Below are 22770 nucleotides of genomic sequence, written 5' to 3' on the forward strand. Positions count from 1 at the left end.
TCTGTGTCTCTGAGTGTCTCTCTCTCTGTCTCTCTCTCTCTGTCTCTGTCTCTCTCTCTCTGTGTCTCTCTCTGTGTGTCTCTCTCTCGCTCCCCCTCTCTCTCTGTCTGTCTGTCTCTCTGTCTCTCTCTCTCTCGCTCCCCCCCTCTCTGTCTGTCTGTCTCTCTCACTCCCTCCCTCCCTCCCTCCCACAGAGAGCATCTCTGGATATGACACGTGACAACTGCAATCTGTTATGAATGACGTCTCTTAAAATCTTTTCAGTTCACACATGAATTAGATATTTATACTTTAAGTTTCCATGTGTGCTTCATTCCTTTGTCCTTTGACATTAACTGTTTTATCAGATTCTTCTGTGTGTCTGAGGTTATGACAAATAGGAGTGGGTTTTTTTTGCATGTCATCAACACTACAGCACTACGGTTGATAAGCTGACCTCACACTTCTGTAAACTACACGGAGCTGACTGTCAGTCCCCAAGATTCCACACGACAGACCGTCTGAGCGATAGGTGAATTAAAATGAACTTTAATTCGATTAAGTTTTAATCTGATTTTCATTAAAAGGCAAACTAGACGCCCTAATTGTGAGACGAGTGCTAAAGAGTAATATCCATTAAAACTCAAAATTGGAGATGAATAAGAGCTCCTCTCTGACAAGTGAAGCATGGAATTAAATTATATGACACCTTATTAGGAGTAATGGAGAGAACAATGTGCATCCACATGAAGAGTCTGATCTGAGAAAATAAAAACCAAAAATCTGACTGTGTTCCTTATCAATAAATGACCAGAAAAAAAGCACATGTTTAAGAAATTAAAAAAATAAATAAAGAATCATATTATTTGTAAAAAATAATGTTGTTGACCCATTAAAACATGCACAGCAGCTGTTGAGCTTGAAACGTGAGTTAATTAACGCTGATATTTTCATAATGAGAAACAAATTATAATGCGTTTAACAACAGACGCAACCTGGTGGCTGTCGTTTAAAGAAAAACAACGATCATCGAGGTTCATTTATATAGAAGAGAAATACAGGGAACTGAGAAACCTGCAGATCAGAGATAAAAAAAAAAAACTATATCATGTTTCCTGGCAGCCAATCAGCCCTGATCACACAGTCCACACGGCCAGATGTGGATTATCACCCAGATGTAAGATGGGAGTCATGTATATCAAACAATGGTGGATTAAAAGCAATAAAACAAGTGACGATTCAAAGCCGCTATTCACTACTAATTGCTTTTTCTGACATTAAGGGAGATTTGTACAAGTGGAATGAGGATGGACTTTGAGATGGAGGCGTGAAACGATAAAGGGACGAGATGTTTCAGAGACCGGCCCAAGGGTCAGATTCTGCCTTTTACTGCGGCGTCTGTTCCAGGCCGTATCCTGGTGCTGCTTATAGACAAACACAACTTCACCAACAACACAAATGATATGTTTTGCTGATGCACACAATCCAAGGTTTGCTTTCTATTTCTTCTTTTCGGTGAACGACTCGACAGCTTTTTTGCTCATCAAACGAGATGCGACGTGTCGGATTTAACGTGCAAATAAATGCAGACTTATTTTGGGGACAAAACATTGTACATTCCTGATCCTTACAAAATGGAGAGCGACAGCGCGACCAGTGAAGACGAACATGCATCATAGTTAATTAGATTTAAATCAATTTATATCAATTCATTTATGTAAAAGTGAAAGTGCATAAACAGAACTGAAATCTTTCACTATTTTACTAACTTTAAATTAAACTGCATTGTTTTTGTTCTTTAGATATTTTTCATGTACAAATGATTCAGATCTGCTGTGGATAAAGAACCGCATGCTCATTCAGTCGTGTGTTTTTCATCCATAAATGATGTTTCCTGGGTATAAAACTGTGCTGTGTGTTTTCATATACTGTGTTTTATATATCATTTATCATGACATGACATTCAGATGATTTACAGAAACCTGCTATAGGATAAAAACTAAACTACATTTAAAGCACAGAATTAGTCGTATCTGCGGTACGTAAACGATCTTTACACTGTTTAACACTTGTGACCCACTGCTTCACATTACAGCTCTATTACAGAACATGCTTTGTTTGTCTTCCTAGTAACCTACAAAAAAGTCAAATAGTTCTTTAATGCGGGGTCACGGTGGCTTAGTGTTTAGCACGTTCGCCTCACACCTCCAGGGTTGGGGGTTCGATTCCCGCCTCCACCTTGTGTGTGTGGAGTTTGCATGTTCTCCCCGTGTCTCGGGGGTTTCCTCCGGGTACTCCGGTTTCCTCCCCGGTCCAAAGACATGCATGGTAGGTTGATTGGCATCTCTGGAAAATTGTCCGTAGTGTGTGAGTGAATGAGAGTGTGTGTGTGTGTGTGCCCTGTGATGGGTTGGCACTCCGTCCAGGGTGTATCCTGCCTTGATGCCCGATGACGCCTGAGATAGGCACAGGCTCCCCGTGACCCGAGGTAGTTCGGATAAGCGGTAGAAGATGAGTGAGTGAGAGAGTAAATTAATTTTTCTTTATACAACATAAATATATGGATGATATTTAAAGACTTAACATAACAGACCTCTGTACTTTACAGTACACAATTACACCTTTAGGGAAAAAATGGGGCTCTTTGAATTTTAGTTACGTGATTTTGAATTTCTTATAAAAAAAGAACAAACCCTTTCCCTTGCTGACAGAGAAACAAACACGATGGGATCCACCGCAGTTATAGAGAATCAATGAGAAGTTTCTTCACACTGGATGTTTTTTGTACAGGAGTTTCTGAAATCCTCAGACCAGCCCATTACTAACAACCATGCCAAGGTAAAAGTCACCCAGTTTTCCACAGTTTGATGTGAACATTAGCTGAAGGTGTCGTCCTGCATCTGTATGAATTTATACACGGTGCTGCTGATGGTGTTCCTAATAAAGTGGACAGTGAGGATAGAGTTCTACAGAGAACTATTAATTGTTCCCCAGACAAACAAGCAAAAAAAAAAAAAAAAAAACACTTAAGGGGTCTAGATTTGACCTTTATTTTAAAGTTACGCCTACTGCATTGTTTTTTACATGATGCTACCTGGGACACTTGAGGTAGCGATGCTATAAAATGCTGAATTATGAGATTAGTTTTTTAGAGCAGCAGGTGTTTGATATATATTTTGGGGTTAAAGTGGAATGTCTGGTGCAACAGAACCTCCAATGACAAGCTCCAATTCCCTCCATTAATAACACCATACTTCCATTTGGATCAGGAAGACATTGTCACACCCCAAAGTAAAATGTATGGATTATATCTACTGGGGTGGGGGGGAGGGGGTGTTCCACCTGAGCAGCCTCATGCTGTTCTATTACCTCCACCTCCATGCTCCTCCTGCCCCCCCGACTGCCTTGTACAACCTCTCCTGCGTCACCTCCTACACTCCAGCCTTGACCCCAGCGACTGCAGCCAAATCCCAGCGCAATTTTTCATCATGCCCTCCGCTCTCGCCGGTCAGCGAATCCCCACAGCATCCTCTCACACCAGTCCACTCTGTCACATCACACTGGGTCTGAATGTGGACACTGCTTTTTTATTTACTGTCATCAACACACACACACACACAAAAAGACAGAAACACTGCCACAAGTTTAATTGTTCCGGATGAGAACCAGAAAAGAAAAAGAACCAGTAGTGTACGTGTCTCACACACACACACACACACACACACACACACACACACACACAGTACGTGTTAAACACACACATATTCTAGTCCTTGCTCTCGTCTATTCATCTGACTCACACTCGTATTCATTACTGAGACTTTATTCACCAGTTGTAATTTTCTTCCTGCTCTCAGAATTTATATCCAAGGTCAGTAAAGTTCAATAATTTGACTAACCAACCACATCTAGTATTTCATTAAATAGCCAATAAACCGATTCATCAAAAAAAAGACATGAAATACACATTAAAAGCCTCAAATTCCATTTCATCAGTCAATTGTTATCAATAAAAAGTTCACAAAATTGAGCATAAATGGAAGCAAAAAGAGCAGCTGGGGTCAAAATAAAAAAGAAATAAAAGCAAATAAGTCGTGAAAGTAGAGAGAACACGATGCCTCGTCTCCGATTCAGACCCTGAGCATCAGTTCCTATCTATCTATCTATCTATCTATCTATCTATCTATCTATATATATATACACACTGCATATATATATATATATATATATATATATATATATATATATATATATATATTTTTTTTTTTTGTACATATCCAATATTCTCTTTTATTTAAACAAATGCTATTTTCTTCATTTATTTACACTCTCACAAAAATCACAAACTACAAAAATATTATTTTTGAAAAATTTTAAAATCAGAGAATAAAGATCTAATATATAAATAAATAAATATTTCATATCTATTTCCAATTTAATTTCTTTTTTGTTCTGATTTTAGCCACAATCTTTTTGTGTCCAGCGGCCCGTCTGCGATCCTGCGTCTCAGTGCTAATCTCATACCATAGCTGTAAATGCCTTCTAGAGTTATTACTGTATTTGCTCTTTAAACACACCGTACAAAAGCGTCTACAGTCACAGACCATGAAAAGTAGAAATATAAGAAATAAGTTATAATTTATTTGACTGAATATCAGCTTCGTTCTGATTCTTACATCAAAAAAAAAAATCGAAGCCTTTAGTATTTTTCTCCAGCAGTTTGTGAGTCGCTTTTCCGACCGATCGCTAAGACAGAAGACAGAGACAGATGTCTGATCTAAAAACATCCTAAAATCTACACCAAACCAGCCATAAAAATCAGATCAACTCAAAGCACACTTTGAGCCATGGATTATTAGGGATAATAAAATTTTGGGTTGTGAGCCATGAAACATACAGAGTGTCCAACATAGAACACAAGAGGCAGCTCATGAGACAGCAGGACTGTATAACAGCTAAAAGTGAACACATTTCACTTACATTCATATTTCACACAGACAGAAGGTCTGAATGTTAATATTCATTTTTTTAAGCATGTACCAGTAATCGTCATGCCTCAGTGCGCTGAGTCAAGAGAAACAAAGATCTGGTCAAATAATACAACTTCAAACTGACAAATAATCATTTATATGTAGAAGAAAAAAAAAATCATATAAAAGAATTGAAAAATTAAAATTTCCTTTGTCTATTTTTAGTAACGTTTTAAATCCTATCAATAATATAAGAGAAAGAACAGATTTTTTTAGTGACCTGAACAAGGTTCATATGATCTACTGGATAAATCTGATGATCTGTACATCCACATCTACACTTTTATAAGACCACAGACACAAATACAGTCTATTTAGTGCAACACAACTGCTATATGACGTCCATCAGTGTGAGAGACACCAGGACACTGTACAGATCTGGGGACAGACAGCAATGCGTCCGATGTCCAGAAATAACACCATGCTGTATAACTGTCCCCCGTCACCTCCACAAATAACACATAAATAAGAATAAACAAGAAATGAGGAAGACGTGTTCTACAGAGCACACGAACGCGCTGAGACGGAAAAATAGTTCAGTGCAAAAGTTCAGTTACGTCTTGTACATTTAAATAACATTACCAAAATGTTTGAGATTCAAAAGAGAACAAGATTACAGAGAAACACCAGATCACAGAACAGTAAATAACTTTTACTTGGTTCAATAGAATAGAATTAAAGAAAGTGCCCTAGTTACTAATGGGAATGAATAGGAGACATCAGCTCAGGTCAAACGTACTGTGAGATCAATGCAGAGGTACAGGTGTAGAGCAATGTATGTGTGTGAGAGTGTGTGTGTGTGTGTGTGTGTGTGTGTGTGTGTGAGTGTGAGTGAGAGAGAGATAATTCTTTTACCACTATTAACTGTGTTGGAGAGTAAAGTTTAAGAAAAGAGAGAGCGCCTCATAATGAGAAGAGTAATGGACTAATGGGATGCAGTGAACAGTGGTCTAATCAGGTAGAGGATGGAAATACACTATGCCTTCTAACCACAATTACCATATCACATGGCTTATTATGGGGAAATTATATTGGCTCTCAATGCATGAGATAACTGGGGTCTGATCTACATTTTCAATGCACTAAAAAGCACCACAGTAGGAACCACCAGAATAAATAAGGGAATAGAATTAAATAAATTATTCAAACAAATCGAACATCCTGGAGTTTGACATCATAAAAGAGGAACTACAGCATATATTTAGTAACATGCTGAAACTGAATTAAGGTTTTCATGTAAATACAACAGGCCACGTTTCCTCCTTACCGACAATTTAAGTAGAATTAGCACAAGAGATAAATTTAAAAGAAATACTGTTAGTTGTTTATTTATGTGACTTCTTATTAAAGACTAAAATAACAGGCTGTTGTCTGTTTAATAGCAAATAAAGAGTGGGGTTTTGTCAGATCAGTCAGTAAATTAAATAGGTGTTAGTAGTAGAGCTGATAGAGACGTCTAAACATCTGTGAACTCCTGCTTTCATTTACTGGCTGTATATTCAATTCAAAATTGGACAATTAATATCTGTTTTGTTATCATTGTTATTTATTATTATTATTATTATTATTATTATTAATGCATATAAGCTGATAGTCCAGTGATTGTTTTTATTTATTTCATATTAGTTTTAAAATAATACATCACTGACTTTCCTCAAACTGCATCTTTGTTCCTAAGCTTCAGATTCAGCAAATATTGTTCCACTGCCCTCTAGCGTTCAGAGAGAAAAACACACTGAAAAGAAACCATCATTATCTTATCATGATTCATAATGAGCTTAGATTAATAACAATGTTCGAAAAGTTTTAATAATTAAAAAAAAAACGTGTAGCAATAAAAAACCCGTTTTCACAAAACACCATCATTTTTGGTCTAAAGAAATCAATCTAAATTTCATTACAGAGCTCAGAGAAATAAAAGGTGACATTTCGCATGTTCCCAGACTTTTATTTCAACTGAGCATTAAATGTTAATATCGTTTATATCATTGTTTTATTTACAATTTAAATGTGTTTTTCTGTCTCAAGCAATCATGTACGATTTAAAGATTATGGAAAACACTGAGATTACGTACAACATGAGCGCAGAATCGGCTTAAAATGCATCTTGAATTTTTTTTATTCTATTTTTATCGATAGACAATTTACAGAATTCTGAGTATAAAGGACATGCAGAGCAGCTCAAAGCTAAAGGTGTGTGAGCTGCATTTCACACACACATCAGTCCGTAAAGTTTGAGATGGATTTCATCCCCATGTTCCTCTCTGATCGAAGTGACTGTGGTGTAAAAACATTCACAATGGACTGACTGTCAGTGTGTTTGTCTTTTAGTGTATTACGTTTCAAGGCTTAAAGCCACGTTATTCTTTAGACAACAAATTCAAGACACTGGTGTGGAGTATTTAGAGAGGAGAAGGTGGAGTTTGTACCTATTGTTCACAAGGTAATGCAGTTAGTGTTGAAGCTCTGGAATAAACACACAGGCAGAGGCACAATACACAGGACTACAGCGACACCCTCTGTACATTATGTATATTACGTCTCTTTTTTCTACTGTTCCTATATGCAAAAGGTGTAAACTGGGATTGTGCATATATTCAGTTCCCATGAACCATGAAATAACAGAATATTATTATTTTAAAAATTGAATGCATATATTGTGGGATATGAACAGCATAATTAGTGTATTATAGATATATTATACACTTAAGTACAGCACTCACCGATACCAGAATTGCCCCCTGTAACGATTATGACCTTGTCAGAAAGATCGTGACCTTGGAGGATCTCCAGCGCTGCAGTATTGCCATCATAGCGCTTAGGCTTCACCTGTACATCCTCTACGGTGAAGGCCTGCCGAGGATCAAAGTACGTCTTCCTCTTATTGATGTGACTGAAAAATGTAAGGAAAAGAAAAGCACATCTAATGCTAAACTTCATGGCATTGATTTAAAACGGTTCCCAGGTGATATTGTTATAAAATGGGCTACGATGGGCTACCAAACATCAGAGTGTAAATGTGTCTCAGGATATTTAAGCAAGATGCAAGAACTTACTCAACATAGAACATCTGACCCATGTCATCCATCTCCTGCTCCCATCCATAAGGAAGATCTGTAAAAAAATTTATTTGTGTTACAGGAAAATATAGCATTTATATTCATACATGAAACAGGACTGCAGTCTGTTAGGTTTAAATTTTGACCTGTAAAGTCACAGAATTTTCCTCAAACCACAGAAAAGCAGTGACAAGTGTTTATGTAATGAACCTGAATCTATGTTTTAAGGTTCTCCAGCCCACAGATTAGCTATACTCCAAACTACAACACAGGGATTGTAATCTATTTGTGTTCCTTATACAGTATAGCACCTGGTCAGTATTGACTCGTTGATGTACTGAAATTGGCTGCAATTGTCCAAGAGAAGATACACAGTGTGCATCAGGACTAAGCTAAACATAATAAAGGCCGTGATACAATGAGACATAACACAAAACCAGTGCCAATAGATAAGATGTAATGCAATCGGTTTATGATGTAGATCAGCTGGAACAAGACAACGGCTCATTATTCATCACACATGAATCAGGTTTTTTAGATTCCCCCCACCAGAGAAACTTAAACCATGTCCTTGGCTTTGGACATGAAGGTAAACTGACTGGAGTGAGCAGATATTATATAAAGTAATGAATACTGTAAATACTGTAAATATATCGTACCGCCAGTATTACGATCAAGCCATAATGTCATCGGCCCTGTATATAATTACAGCAAAGGGCTTAAACATTATAGCTAACATTTACTGCTAGAAAAGGGAGCTTAATAAAAACAGATACCTCCTTATACATTAGAGTTACTACCTGGAAATGAACAGAACTGTGTGATTATATTACTGATTAACTGTGTGATTATATTACTGATTAACTGTGTGATTATATTACTGATTAACTGTGTGATTATATTACTGATTAACTGTGTGATTATATTACTGATTAACTGTGTGATTATATTACTGATTAACTGTGTGATTATATTACTGATTAACTGTGTGATTATATTACTGATTAACTGTGTGATTATATTACTGATTAACTGTGTGATTATATTACTGATTATAAAGCCATGAATCCACAAAACAAGACAGTTAAAGTACTGGGTTTCTAAACATGAAGGATGGAGATGTTGGATGAAGCCAACATCATGCTGGTGTGATCACAAATCCTCTAAGATTATTATTATTAGTAGTAGTAGAGGTGATTATATAGACAGGTATATAGTATATAGGTGTATAGTATATATGTGTATAGTATACAGTATATAGGTGTATAGTGTATAGTGTATAGGTGTATAGGTGTATAGTGTATAGTGTATAGGTATATAGTATATAGGTGTATAGTGTATATGTGTATAGTATACAGTATATAGGTGTATAGTGTATAGTGTATAGTATACAGTATATAGGTGTATAGTGTATAGGTGTATAGTGTATAGTATACAGTATATAGGTGTATAGTGTATAGGTGTATAGTATATAGTATACAGTATATAGGTGTATAGTGTATAGGTGTATAGTGTATAGTATACAGTATATAGGTGTATAGTGTATATGTGTATAGTATACAGTATATAGGTGTATAGTGTATAGTATACAGTATATAGGTGTATAGTGTATAGGTGTATAGTGTATAGTGTATAGGTGTATAGTATATATGTGTATAGTGTATAGGTGTATAGTATATAGTGTATAGTGTATAGTGTATAGGTGTATAGTGTACAGTATATAGGTGTATAGTGTATAGTATATAGGTGTATAGTGTATAGTATATAGGTGTATAGTTTATAGTATACAGTATATAGGTGTATAGTGTATAGTATACAGTATATAGGTGTATAGTGTATAGTGTATAGTATATAGGTGTATAGTGTATAGGTGTATAGTGTATAGTATATAGGTGTATAGTGTATAGTGTATAGGTGTATAGTGTATAGTATATAGGTGTATAGTGTATAGTGTATAGTATATAGGTGTATAGTGTATAGTGTATAGTATATAGGTGTATAGTGTATAGTGTATAGTATATAGGTGTATAGTGTATAGGTGTATAGTGTATAGTGTATAGTATATAGGTGTATAGTGTATAGTGTATAGTATATAGGTGTATAGTGTATAGTATATAGGTGTATAGTATATAGGTGTATAGTGTATAGTGTATAGTGTATAGTATATAGGTGTATAGTGTATAGTGTATAGTATATAGGTGTATAGTGTATAGTATATAGGTGTATAGTGTATAGGTGTATAGTGTATAGTATATAGGTGTATAGTGTATAGGTGTATAGTGTATAGTGTATAGTATATAGGTGTATAGTGTATAGTGTATAGTATATAGGTGTATAGTGTATAGTATATAGGTGTATAGTGTATAGGTGTATAGTGTATAGTATATAGGTGTATAGTGTATAGTATATAGGTGTATAGTGTATAGTGTATAGTATATAGGTGTATAGTGTATAGTGTATAGTGTATAGTATATAGTGTATAGTGTATAGTATACAGTATATAGGTGTATAGTGTATAGTGTATAGTATATAGTGTATAGTGTATAGTATATAGTGTATAGTGTATAGTATATAGTGTATAGTGTATAGTATATAGGTGTATAGGTGTATAGTGTATAGTATATAGGTGTATAGTGTATAGTATATAGGTGTATAGTGTATAGTATACAGTATATAGGTGTATAGTGTATAGTGTATAGTATATAGGTGTATAGTGTATAGTATATAGGTGTATAGTGTATAGTGTATAGTATATAGGTGTATAGTGTATAGTATATAGGTGTATAGTGTATAGTATATAGGTGTATAGTGTATAGTATATAGTGTATAGTGTATAGTGTATAGTATACAGCAGTAATATAAACCTCCTGCACAGCGTTTCTTCTTCCCAGTTTTAGGATGTTCCCACTGTGTCTTCATCTCGTCATGACTGAGACACACAAACACAGACATTTACACAATATAACTGCAGTTACATTTACATTCTGTACTTATTAACACGTGAATATCATGTGAAGTTGTGACTGAACACAACTCACTTAACATAATATATTATTGTGACTGAACACAACTCACTTAACATAATATATTATTATTGTGACTGAACACAACTCACTTAACATAATATATTATTATTGTGACTGAACACAACTCACTTAACATAATATATTATTATTGTGACTGAACACAACTCACTTAACATAATATATTATTATTGTGACTGAACACAACTCACTTAACATAATATATTATTATTGTGACTGAACACAACCCAACACACTGAACACAACTCACTTAACATAATATATTATTATTGTGACTGAACACAACTCACTTAACATAATATATTATTATTGTGACTGAACACAACTCACTTAACATAATATATTATTATTGTGACTGAACACAACCTAACACACTGAACACAACTCACTTAACATAATATATTATTATTATTGTGATTGAACACAACTCACTTAACATAATATATTATAATTGTGACTGAACACAACTCACTTAACATAATATATTGTTATTGTGACTGAACACAACCCAACACACTGAACATATTATAATTGTGACTGAACACAACTCACTTAACATAATATATTATAATTGTCACTGAACACAACCCAACACACTGAACACAACCCAACACACTGAACACAACTCACTTAACATAATATATTATTATTATTGTGACTGAACACAACTCACTTAACATAATATATTGTTATTGCGACTGAACACAACTCACTTAACATAATATATTGTTATTGTGACTGAACACAACCCAACACACTGAACATATTATAATTGTGACTGAACACAACTCACTTAACATAATATATTATTATTGTGACTGAACACAACCCAACACACTGAACACAACTCACTTAACATAATATATTATTATTATCGTGACTGAACACAACTCACTTAACATAATATATTATAATTGTGACTGAACACAACTCACTTAACATAATATATTATTATTGTGACTGAACACAACCCAACACACTGAACATATTATAATTGTGACTGAACACAACTCACTTAACATAATATATTATTATTGTGACTGAACACAACCCAACACACTGAACACAACTCACTTAACATAATATATTATTATTATCGTGACTGAACACAACTCACTTAACATAATATATTATAATTGTGACTGAACACAACTCACTTAACATAATATATTATTATTGTGACTGAACACAACCCAACACACTGAACATATTATAATTGTGACTGAACACAACTCACTTAACATAATATATTATTATTGTGACTGAACACAACCCAACACACTGAACACAACTCACTTAACATAATATTATTATTATCGTGACTGAACACAACTCACTTAACATAATATTATTATTATCGTGACTGAACACAACTCACTTAACATAATATATTATAATTGTCACTGAACACAACCCAACACACTGAACACAACTCACTTAGCATAATAAACCCAGCCGTCCTTTGTGCTTCTCTCCTCCCAGCCTGGAGGAAGCTCATCCTCACTGTCAGTATCGTCCATTCCTGCGTATTTTAGTGCAGCCATTAAACCGGTTTATTTAAGTCACTAATAAAAGCTCTGAAATCTAAAAAGCTGGCTTTAATTCGGCTTTTGTACTTCCGCAAACTTCACGTCACGTGACGTGACGTGAGCGCAAGGAATTATGGGATATGTATGCTGTGCTTTACTCCTCACGATATAACACAAAAGTCTCTAAATCAACACGTGCTGTATTTAAAGACCTTCAGATGAACCTTCTGAAGGCTTCTACAGGCTTCTAAAGCTTTATTTCAGTGCAGTTCATCTGAGCTCGAGTCTAACTTTCCCTGTTTCCATGCTGCATTTCAGCTTATTTATTACCCACAGATTCACTCTCAGGGTCACTGTGGCTTCACATGGGGCATCTCCAGGGTTGGGGATTTTAACTCCTGCCTTCAAACTGATTATGTGGACTGTGTATGTTCTCCTCCAGGTGCTGACTGGCATCTCCAAATTGTCCATATTTCATGTATGTACGTGTGCTGGAGTGACCCGTGATCAGGTGCCACCCAGTTCATGTGCCCGGGGCCCTGGGATGGACTCCAGGTCCCCTGAGACCCTGTGGAGGAGGTGTGTTACAGACCGGATGTTTTCATGGTACTTATGGAGTTCTCATTTCAACATTCTACAATATGGGACCTGCTCATTCTAATCTCAGATACCAGTTAGAACAAACAGTAGACATGACATTCAGGACTTTCTCCAGTTACGTCATTTCCTTTTGCATAACTGACATATTTTCTGCTCATTATCAGCAAAGTGGATCTTAGCAATAGAATCCGAAATAACTACAGAATCAGTCAGAACAAATCAAAGTCGTGGCCTAATGGTTAGAGAGTCTGACTCCTAACTCTAAGGTTGTGGGTTCGAGTCTCGGGCCGGCAATACCACGACTGAGGTTCCCTTGAGCAGCATAAATGGCTGCCCACTGCTGCGGGTGTGTGTTCACGGTGTGTGTGTGTGTGTGTTCACTGCTGTGTGTGTGCACTCTGGATGGGTTAAATGCAGAGAACAAATTCTGACTATGGGTCACCGCACTTAGCCGCATGTCACGTCACTTTTCATTTTTACTCATACAACAGAGTCAAAAACACCCCACACACTTTAGGATTACTTTATTGCTGTAATTCAGGAGGTCTGTGTGTTATTACACAAATCACTCTAGTGTTACAAAATAAGACATTTATTTTATTGTATCTGATAAACACAGAAGTTATGACATTGTGTACATTCATGCACTAGATTCATAACTCAAACTAAAACATCTCAATTCTCTCAGAACTGATGAAATATTATATCAGGTTTTTTTTAAATCAAGTACATCCTAAGGCCTCACCAGAAATAAATAAAAACATACACATAAAACAATAGTTCCTAATAATGTCATATTTTATATGTCATTAATATGAATAACTCTAGATGTCTAATTCTGAACAAAATCTATTTTCAGGTGGCCCTTACATTCTCCAACATCTTTGGCCTTTTGTTAATCGACGTTCGTACGCCTTCAAGAAAAAGCAGAATGTAGAAACACAACCAAGAAGAAGGAGGTCACAGTGGTGTCAGTCTTCATGCATCCAGCATTTTATACCCTGTTCATACCTTGTACTTTTCCTTTGCTCGGTCGCTGAGTATACAGATGTGCTGACAGGAAACGAAGAATCAACTCATGAAATAAACGTTCCTACAGAAGCCGTCATGTGTTGGTGCAACTCTAAGTTACTCACGTTCAAATCCCTGAAATATTCGTTGTAGTCTAGAGCATATCCCACCAGGAATTTATCAGGAACCTCGAAACCGAAGTCTGAAAGAAAAACAAGAAGGAAAATATAAAAACTACAACACTAAAAAAATGCCAGAGTGATTGGACCAGAATAAATCTATAGCTGCATATGATCCTGAATCTAAAACCTTCTTGTTTTTTTCCTCTAGACAAGCTATCTATTCACAATAATGTACGTACGCAGCAGCTATTCCTGTGGGGAAACAATACAGCAGTAACAGATCATTCTGACATCACATGGTTGTGCAAGTCGAAGTTAAATGGAGACGTGTTTCAGGGTTTAATTACACACATTTGTGCATCATATACACTACCAGTCAAAAGTCTTTGGACACCCTGTGTTTTTCATATATATTACAAAATTATGCAAATATTGTACTGTAAATACGTAATATATTTTACTACAACACAACAAAACATTTCTGATCTGCTATTTGAAATGAAATAACACAAACAGCATCATTAAGCTGTAAGTTCAGTATTCAGGTATAATGATATAAAAGTGTCTCAGTCACAGACTGTGCTGTCCAGCTGAATTGAATTAGGGCTCAATGGTTTGTCAAATAGTGCGTCTGTTTTCCCCCAGGTTAGGGTCATGTTCGCATGTTTTTTTATAACATTCGTTGGAAACTGTGGGAGGCAAACGTGAACTAACAAGAGAGAATAGGCAAGTTCTTGTTACACTGGAGAATAAAGGCATTTCCTGCAGAAAGAATAACAGGGAAGAACGCTGACTGGAACAGAACTGGAAGACGTCGATTAACAACAAAATCAGAGGAGCAGTTAATAAGAGACACAGCTTAATCACAGCACAGCTTAATGCAACTAAAGCTGTGTCACTGTGTCAACTTCGTCAGTGCAGAGGAGACTTCAGGAAGCTGGTATTATGGAGCATGTAGCTGCAAAGAAACCCCTGCTGAGAGATCAGAACATGGTCAAAAATTGGACCGTTGCTGTCTGGAGAAATGTCTTGTGGTCTGATGAATCAAAGTTTGATATTTTTGGTTTTATATAAAGATTTTACGCGTGTTAAAGAACCATAGTATCCTCCAGAGACATGCCATACCTTCTAATGCCATACCATCTGGATTGGGACTAATTGGACAGTCATTCATACTACAACAGGACAACTATCTGAAACACAAATCTAAGCTTTGCCAGAACTATTTAAAGAAAAAAGAACATGATGACATGGACCCCTTGGTGTAAAAACCTTACTCAGAGTTCCCTCTCCGGCCCAGCAGAGGGCACCTACCCCCTGAAAATTAGGACTTCCAGGTTGGCATGCAGCACTTCTGGGTCACTGCTATATAAGCAAACTCACATGGTTAGCATGTTGCAAAGTATTGTTTGGTTTTCCTGTGAGTCTGAGCTGGGGTCTCTGTGACCGGGGCGTCTTTGTCTGGGGTGTCTGTGTCTGAGGCGTCTGTGTCCGGGGTCTCTGTGTCCGGGGTCTCTGTGTCCGGGGTCTCTGCGTCCGGGGTCTCTGCGTCCGGGGTCTCTGCGTCCAGGGTCTCTGCGTCCGGGGTCTCTGTGTTTTGATTTTGTGGATTTACGAGTTTCAGATTTGTTTTCCACTCTGACAGATTTAATGTTTTTTGACTTTTGCCTGCTGTTTTAAACCCTGCATGTTCCCCTGTGTATTCTTCAATAAATCTGCATATGGATTCTTCGCATTCTACCTTAACCCTATGGACTAGTATGGGACGAACTAGACAGGAAGGTTAAGGCCAGACAACCAGCCAGTGCTGATCATCTGTGGACACTTCAACAGCTCTGGAGCGTGATGGAACAAAACAGCTGCTGCTGCAACTTGTACGTCAACGTCAGCTTGTACACACAACGGCACAGAAGGAATTAAGGGCCTTACTCAAGGGCCCAACAGTGGCAGTTGGCAGTGCTGGAGCTCGAACCCCTTAACCTTGTTGATCGGTAACCCAGAGCCTTAGATGTTGAGTCCTCCCTAATGTGTTCCAGTGTGATGCTGAGCTTAAGAGAGTTCGCATTGTTATATTAGTAAGTCAGCTTGTGCTCTCACAAAGATTCACCATAAAGCAGTATTCAAAATTGGCTTCCACATCCAAACTGCAACATCTGGAGGGGGTTTCCTAGCATTTATAGCATAAAAGATATACTGTTGTCTACTATCGTGAACTCTAATAAGTCATTAATGGCTAGTTTGGTGGAATGTGGACAGTCTCCACCTACTTCAACACCCAATATAAGAGTAGAGTCAAGAGACAGTAACATCTGTGCTTTAAGGACAAAAGCTTATCAGCCTCCAGACTGCTAAAAGTGTTGCATAACCACTACAGACACAAACGCATCAGCTTTGGTCAAAGTCAGAGATCATGAGCAGCAGGATTTATCCTTTCAGTGTCAAAAAATCTTAACAGAAATAATAGACAGGTACTCACAGTCAGGACGATACCCTGAGCTTCGGGGTGTCCTCTTCACAAGAAGGCTAAAAGTGACAGAACAACTGAATTAATACATTTAATCTAAACGATTATGGAGTTGAAATATAATGATACAAAGATAACAGATAAATTTATCATACAGCGTTATCATGATCATGTATTGTTTGTTGGTGGTGATGGTGGGGTTTTTCTTCCCCAAGATCCTCACTCAGGGTTGGTGGGGCTAGTACATGCATCTTGTGGAGAATCTGCTGCTTGCCAATCGTGGTTTTGTGTGTGTGTGTGTGTGTGTGTGTGTGTGTGTGTGTGTGTGTGTACTGTGCCTGGATCAGAACTCTACCAAGGCTCATTGGTAATATTTTAGGTTTATACAGAAATTCCTCTTTTGAACAGAAATGTGCACCATTTATTCCAAACATCATGATTACTAGTCACTCTTTCACCTGGCCACTTTGACCATCTTGGGTTGACATTTATTTAATAACGTCAGCAGAGTTTCCATCGTCTTCCCAGTCTCTATAATATCCTGAAAACCATCCAAAGAAGTGAAAATAAATAGCTGATATTATTAACAGCTTAACATCACAGTGCAATTCAAAACTCACCCCACCTCGTCTTTCCCCAACATCCCACATGTTTTAGACATCTATAAACACCATCAATACTGTGCACGATGTCAAATCAGCTGTGTTTAACTTGTAAATATTAAATAGAAATGTCATAAAGAATCAGTGAAAATTTTTTTATTTGAAAATTTTAAGTAAAAAAAAAAACTCACCTCAACCACAAGCACATTCTGTGAACATTGTGACAAAAAGAGCAGAAGGAACTCATAAGCATTACAAAGTAAAGAGACGATCGTCACGGTCTTAGAAAAAAACTTACAAATCTCAAATAAATGCAAAGCTTACTTTTCCAGTGAGAGAAGCTAAGTCATCTCCTCCGATAACCTGTACACGGCTTGTCGTCTGGTCATTCTGGAAATAAACACGAACCATTTGGGGGAAGATCACTATCTTAGCAAGCATTCACTCTCTCACTCACTCATCTTCTACCGCTTATCCGAACTACCTCGGGTCACGGGGAGCCTGTGCCTATCTCAGGCGTCATCGGGCATCAAGGCAGGATACACCCTGGACGGAGTGCCAACCCATCACAGGGCACACACACACTCATTCACTCACGCAATCACACACTACAGACAATTTTCCAGAGATGCCAATCAACCTACCATGCATGTCTTTGGACCGGGGGAGGAAACCGGAGTACCCAGAGGAAACCCCCGAGGCACGGGGAGAACATGCAAACTCCACACACACAAGGCGGAGGCGGGAATTGAACCCCGACCCTGGAGGTGTGAGGTGAACGTGCTAACCACTAAGCCACCGTGCCCACTCTTAGCAAGCATTTGAGCAATAATTACACGTAGATCTGCTGCACATTAATATGTTAAGTAAATATAATACAGAATCAGTTCTAGAGAGCTGAAGTCTGTAGTTGATCATGACATGAGAGTAAATGATTAAATGATCAACAACAATCAGTATGGTCCAACGGTGTGCATCACAAAATGGTCATAATAAAATAATGTATTTTATTCCGAAATCCCAAACAGAAGTCAAAGAATGTTCAGTGTAAAAAATAAATATTTCGGACTGTGACTCACCGAGTAACTCTTAAGCCTAATGAAATCCACGGTCAGCGGTACAGATTTGTCACTGTTACGATTCAGCGCGTTAATGTAGTCCATCAGGTCTGCAAAGAATGTATAGCCTCCTTTCAGCACACACAGGGCCATGATGTGTTGTGTTCCCATGTCACGAACAATGTCTCTGGCCAAGCGCTCGGTCCTAAAGAGAAAAATATTTTAATTGTACTTAATTTAATTCAGTTTCATTTGTATAGCCTGGCATTGCTGCAGTGCAAATTTACAGTCATATAAAAAGTATAAAGTGTTTTTTTACTTATATTTATCACTAATGAGCAGCCTGGAGGCAAATGTGGCAAGGAAAAGTTCCTGAGTTGATACGAGGAAGAAACCAGATTCAAAAGGTAACTCATCTTCATCTGAGTGAAGAGTGTGAGAGTGAGAGAGTGAGAGAGAGTTTGTGAGAGTGAGAGTGTGTGAGAGTGAGAGAGTGTGTGAGAGTGAGAGAGTGTGTGAGAGTGAGAGACTGTGTGAGAGTGTGAGAGTGAGAGAGTGTGTGAGAGTGAGAGAGTGTGAGAGACTGTGTGAGAGTGAGAGTGTGAGTGAGAGAGTGTGTGAGAGTGAGAGAGTGTGTGAGAGTGAGAGACTGTGTGAGAGTGTGAGAGTGAGAGAGTGTGTGAGTGAGAGTGTAAATCATTTCCTTTCTATTGCTGTAAATAGTCAAGTTCAGTTGTGTAACCAGCAACTTTTAAGCAACATAAGCCTCAGAAATATGCAATGAACCATGGCATGGCTTAGTGGTTAGCACGTTCGCCTCACACCTCCAGGGTTGGGGGTTCGATTCCTGCCTCCACCTTGTGTGTGTGGAGTTTGCATGTTCTCCCCGTGCCTCGGGGGTTTCCTCCGGGTACTCCGGTTTCCTCCCCTGGTCCAAAGACATGCATGGTAGGTTGATTGGCATCTCTGGAAAATTGTCCCTAGTGTGTGAGTGAGTGAGTGAATGAGAGAGTATGTGTGTGTGTGTGTGTGCCCTGTGATGGGTTGGCACTCCGTCCAGGGTGTATCCTGCCTTGATGCCCGATGACGCCTGAGATAGACACAGGCTCCCCGTGACCCGAGGTAGTTCGGATAAGCGGTAGAAGATGAATGAGTGAATGAATGAACCATGGCATGATGTATTTATTGGAGAACACCTCAGGGGCAGATGTTTAGTAGGCTGCACTACAGAAGTTACAGGTGCATGAAAGGTTTGGTCGCAGAAATTTGTTTAACAAAATGCAGAATTCAAATCACACGCAGTCTGATTCCAGGCACGGATAAGAAAGCTGCCTGAAGACGGGTGTTTGCTGACACAAGCTTTATGCTCTTTCACATCTCTAGATGTCACATAGTGATTAGTAACTCAGTAGCTTTCAAATAATAATCTTATCAACTTACCTATCTTTTATAAGACCGTTGGGAATGATAACACTGTCCAAGTCTTCTTCATAGTGTTTAGGTATGCAAAAGAGGCTCAGCGCAAACCCCTTGTTCTCATCATCAATCTGCAAAGTTTAGAAACATGCAATAATGTAAGAGGAGATGATGAGTTTATGAGTAGAGAACATGTGGGTCTGTAGCCTGTAAAGTACAGATAAAACACACAATAATGGAGTTCTGCATTTTTTAATGGTATTAAACTGAACCTCTCTTCGTCACTGTGGTGACTCCTGGAGCCTCGTTCCTTTAATATTAATCATCAATTAAAAATGTGGACATGGTGTAAGTTTTCTGTTAGATGATTAGACTATAATTAAAAATAAAGGCTTTAAAGGAACATTGTAGTTGTACATCTCTATGTCGTTATAATGGATTAAATACAGTTACAAACAACTAACATTAGCTAATATTAACATTATCAACGTTCATATATTTATTCTTATAGTTTTTTTGGGTGGTTTGTTAAATAAAATGGGTTTAATCTGAACTTCATGAGCAAGTAGGACAATAATGTTAATATTTGGACATAATGGCTTTTGTTGTGAGGGATATTTGGAATAAATAGAAATGTCATGTGTATTATTAATTAATATTATTATTTCATAATAAATAAAAGAATATGATGTATACAGTTAAATAATGTTTATTGTTAATGTTAAATATGTTATTAATATTGTTAATGTTAAATAATGTTTATTATAAAGGCTAAATCTGTACTGTACTGTACTGTACTGTATCTGTGGAGATTATTTTACAGTAAAATGGGTCTCTAGCTAGAAAAAGGTAGATTTTCAGATGGATTATAGACACTAAAGATCAGCAGCAAAGTGAGAATGAAAGCTACAGTTCATACATTTTATTTCTATGGGCTGAGGTTAGAAGGTAAACAGCCACGTCTCCAGGGCAACAAGCACTCTCTCCCTCCCTCTCTCTCTCCTTCTCTCTCTCTCTTTCTCTCTCTCTCTCTCCCCTTCTCTCTCTCTTTCTCTCTCTCTCTCCCCTTCTCTCTCTCTTTCTCTCTCTCTCTCCCCTTCTCTTTCTCTCTCTCTCTCCCCTTCTCTCTCTCTCTCCCCTTCTCTCTCTCTCTCCCCTTCTCTCTCTCTTTCTCTCTCTCTCTCCCCTTCTCTTTCTCTCTCTCTCTCCCCTTCTCTCTCTCTCTCTCCTTCTCTCTCTCTCTCTCCTTCCCTCTCTCTCTCTCTCTCTCCCCTTCTCTCTCTCTCCTTCCCTCTCTCTCTCTCTCTCTCTCTCTCCCCTTCTCTCTCTCTCTCCTTCTCTCTCTCTCTCTCCCCTTCTCTCTCTCTCTCTCTCTCCCCTTCTCTTTCTCTCTCCCCTTCTCTCTCTCTCTCCTTCTCTCTCTCTCTCTCCTTCTCTCTCTCTCTCTCTCTCCTTCTCTCTCTCTCTCTCTCTCTCTCTCTCTCCCCTTCTCCTTCTCTCTCTCTTTCTCTCTCTCTCTCTCTCTCTCTCTCCCCTTATCTTTCTCTCTCCCCTTCTCTCTCTCTCTCTCTCTCTCTCTGCTTTAAAGAGCATGACTCTGTACCACTCTGATCCTAACAACACCCAGTACAGGTGCATATCAGAGACCGAATCAGAGCCGTTTCCGTACCTAACACACACACACACACACACACACACACACACACACACACACACACACACACACACACGTCTTTAACGTCTATAACACGTTCGCAGTGCCCGTGTTCCCGATACAGAGCTGTCAGTGTTGCGAGGATGGAGAACAAAACGCTGCTCACCTCTAAATAAGAAGAATCCATCTTTATCAGCTTGCCCTTGAAGTGCACTATAGTGATACTGGTGCATTCATGCTTGTGTGTGCACGCGCTCAAGTCACTCCCAGCACTGTTAAAGCCGTGACGTCAGAATCCCGTTTCCTTAATAATCTGATTTAAGTGAGGGCTTCAGGAATAGTGTGGAATGCCAAAAGGGCCATTGAAGGCAGTTCTATGTATATGGCTCCATAAAAATGCCAGAAAGCACACACAAGTAGACACTTTAGTCTATATAGATGTACAGGGGACTGTCACTGAGGATGGGGTGTTGAATTACAGTAATAAAAATAAGACTAATAGTTTATCAGATATAGTTTATCTGTTTTATTGAAGACAAATAAGAAGCTGAATGATGCAGCAACTAAAGACCTCATCATCATCCTGTGGGACTTCATCAAGGACAAGAAAAAAAATCCTTCTAGTCATTTCACTGTGGAATATAAAGATCAAGATGATACCTGTTGTCACATGAGCAGTCGGATTTGTGAAGATTGGACTGAATGAACTTCACTGTCTCTCCAACCACAAACCCTAGATCAGGTCTGCCACAGAGTGCTCTCCATCTAGCAGAACATCATCCATCCAGTAGAACATCATCCATCCAGCAGAACATCATTTACCCAGTAGAACAACATCCATCCAGTAGAACATCTAGCAACACAGGGCCATTGTTTTAACTGAAGGATGTAAATAACAAAAAACTATCCAGTGTAAGACTTATGTCACTTAAACAAAATGCTCAGTATGGGTTTTACTGGTTAAGGAGATCATTTGTGTTATATACATTAGTGTTATATATATTAGTGTTATATAGATTTGTGTTATATATATTAGTGTTATATACATTAGTGTTATATATATTAGTGTTATATATATTAGTGTTATATAGATTTGTGTTATAAAATCTAAAGATTTTAGAGTATCTTTATTGGCACAACTGATTCTAAGCAGCACCGCTAAAGTGCAAAGATTTTGCACAGCACTAAAAATTAATCTGATG

At 37.7% G+C, this 22770-nt stretch overlaps 2 protein-coding genes across 3 annotated transcripts in view; both read right to left on the reverse strand.

The window, feature by feature from the left end:
- wwox (WW domain containing oxidoreductase) overlaps positions 1-12748 on the reverse strand; it is a 161863-nt gene extending 149115 nt beyond the window's left edge. For both annotated transcript variants that reach the window (XM_060886687.1, XM_060886690.1), the window contains exons 1-4: positions 12550-12748; positions 10933-10997; positions 8066-8123; positions 7733-7902 (exon numbers count right to left, since the gene is read on the reverse strand). In XM_060886687.1, coding sequence (XP_060742670.1) covers positions 7733-7902; positions 8066-8123; positions 10933-10997; positions 12550-12656 — 400 coding nt within the window. In that variant the 5' untranslated portion in view covers positions 12657-12748. The remainder of the gene's footprint in view (positions 1-7732; positions 7903-8065; positions 8124-10932; positions 10998-12549) is intronic.
- A 1069-nt stretch (positions 12749-13817) lies between these two features.
- On the reverse strand, positions 13818-21843 carry hprt1l (hypoxanthine phosphoribosyltransferase 1, like). The gene is made up of 10 exons (XM_060886175.1): positions 21735-21843; positions 19939-20045; positions 18520-18703; positions 17765-17830; positions 17632-17649; positions 17297-17379; positions 16851-16897; positions 14378-14454; positions 14253-14294; positions 13818-14155 (listed from the first exon to the last, which is right to left on the reverse strand). Exons 1-10 carry the CDS (start codon positions 21753-21755, stop codon positions 14108-14110), a joined length of 693 nt encoding a protein of 230 aa, XP_060742158.1. The 5' UTR covers positions 21756-21843; the 3' UTR covers positions 13818-14107.
- Between the last annotated feature and the right edge of the window lie 927 nt (positions 21844-22770).

The sequence above is a fragment of the Tachysurus vachellii genome, chromosome 14, assembly GCF_030014155.1.
Source record: "Tachysurus vachellii isolate PV-2020 chromosome 14, HZAU_Pvac_v1, whole genome shotgun sequence".
Classification (NCBI taxonomy): domain Eukaryota; kingdom Metazoa; phylum Chordata; class Actinopteri; order Siluriformes; family Bagridae; genus Tachysurus; species Tachysurus vachellii.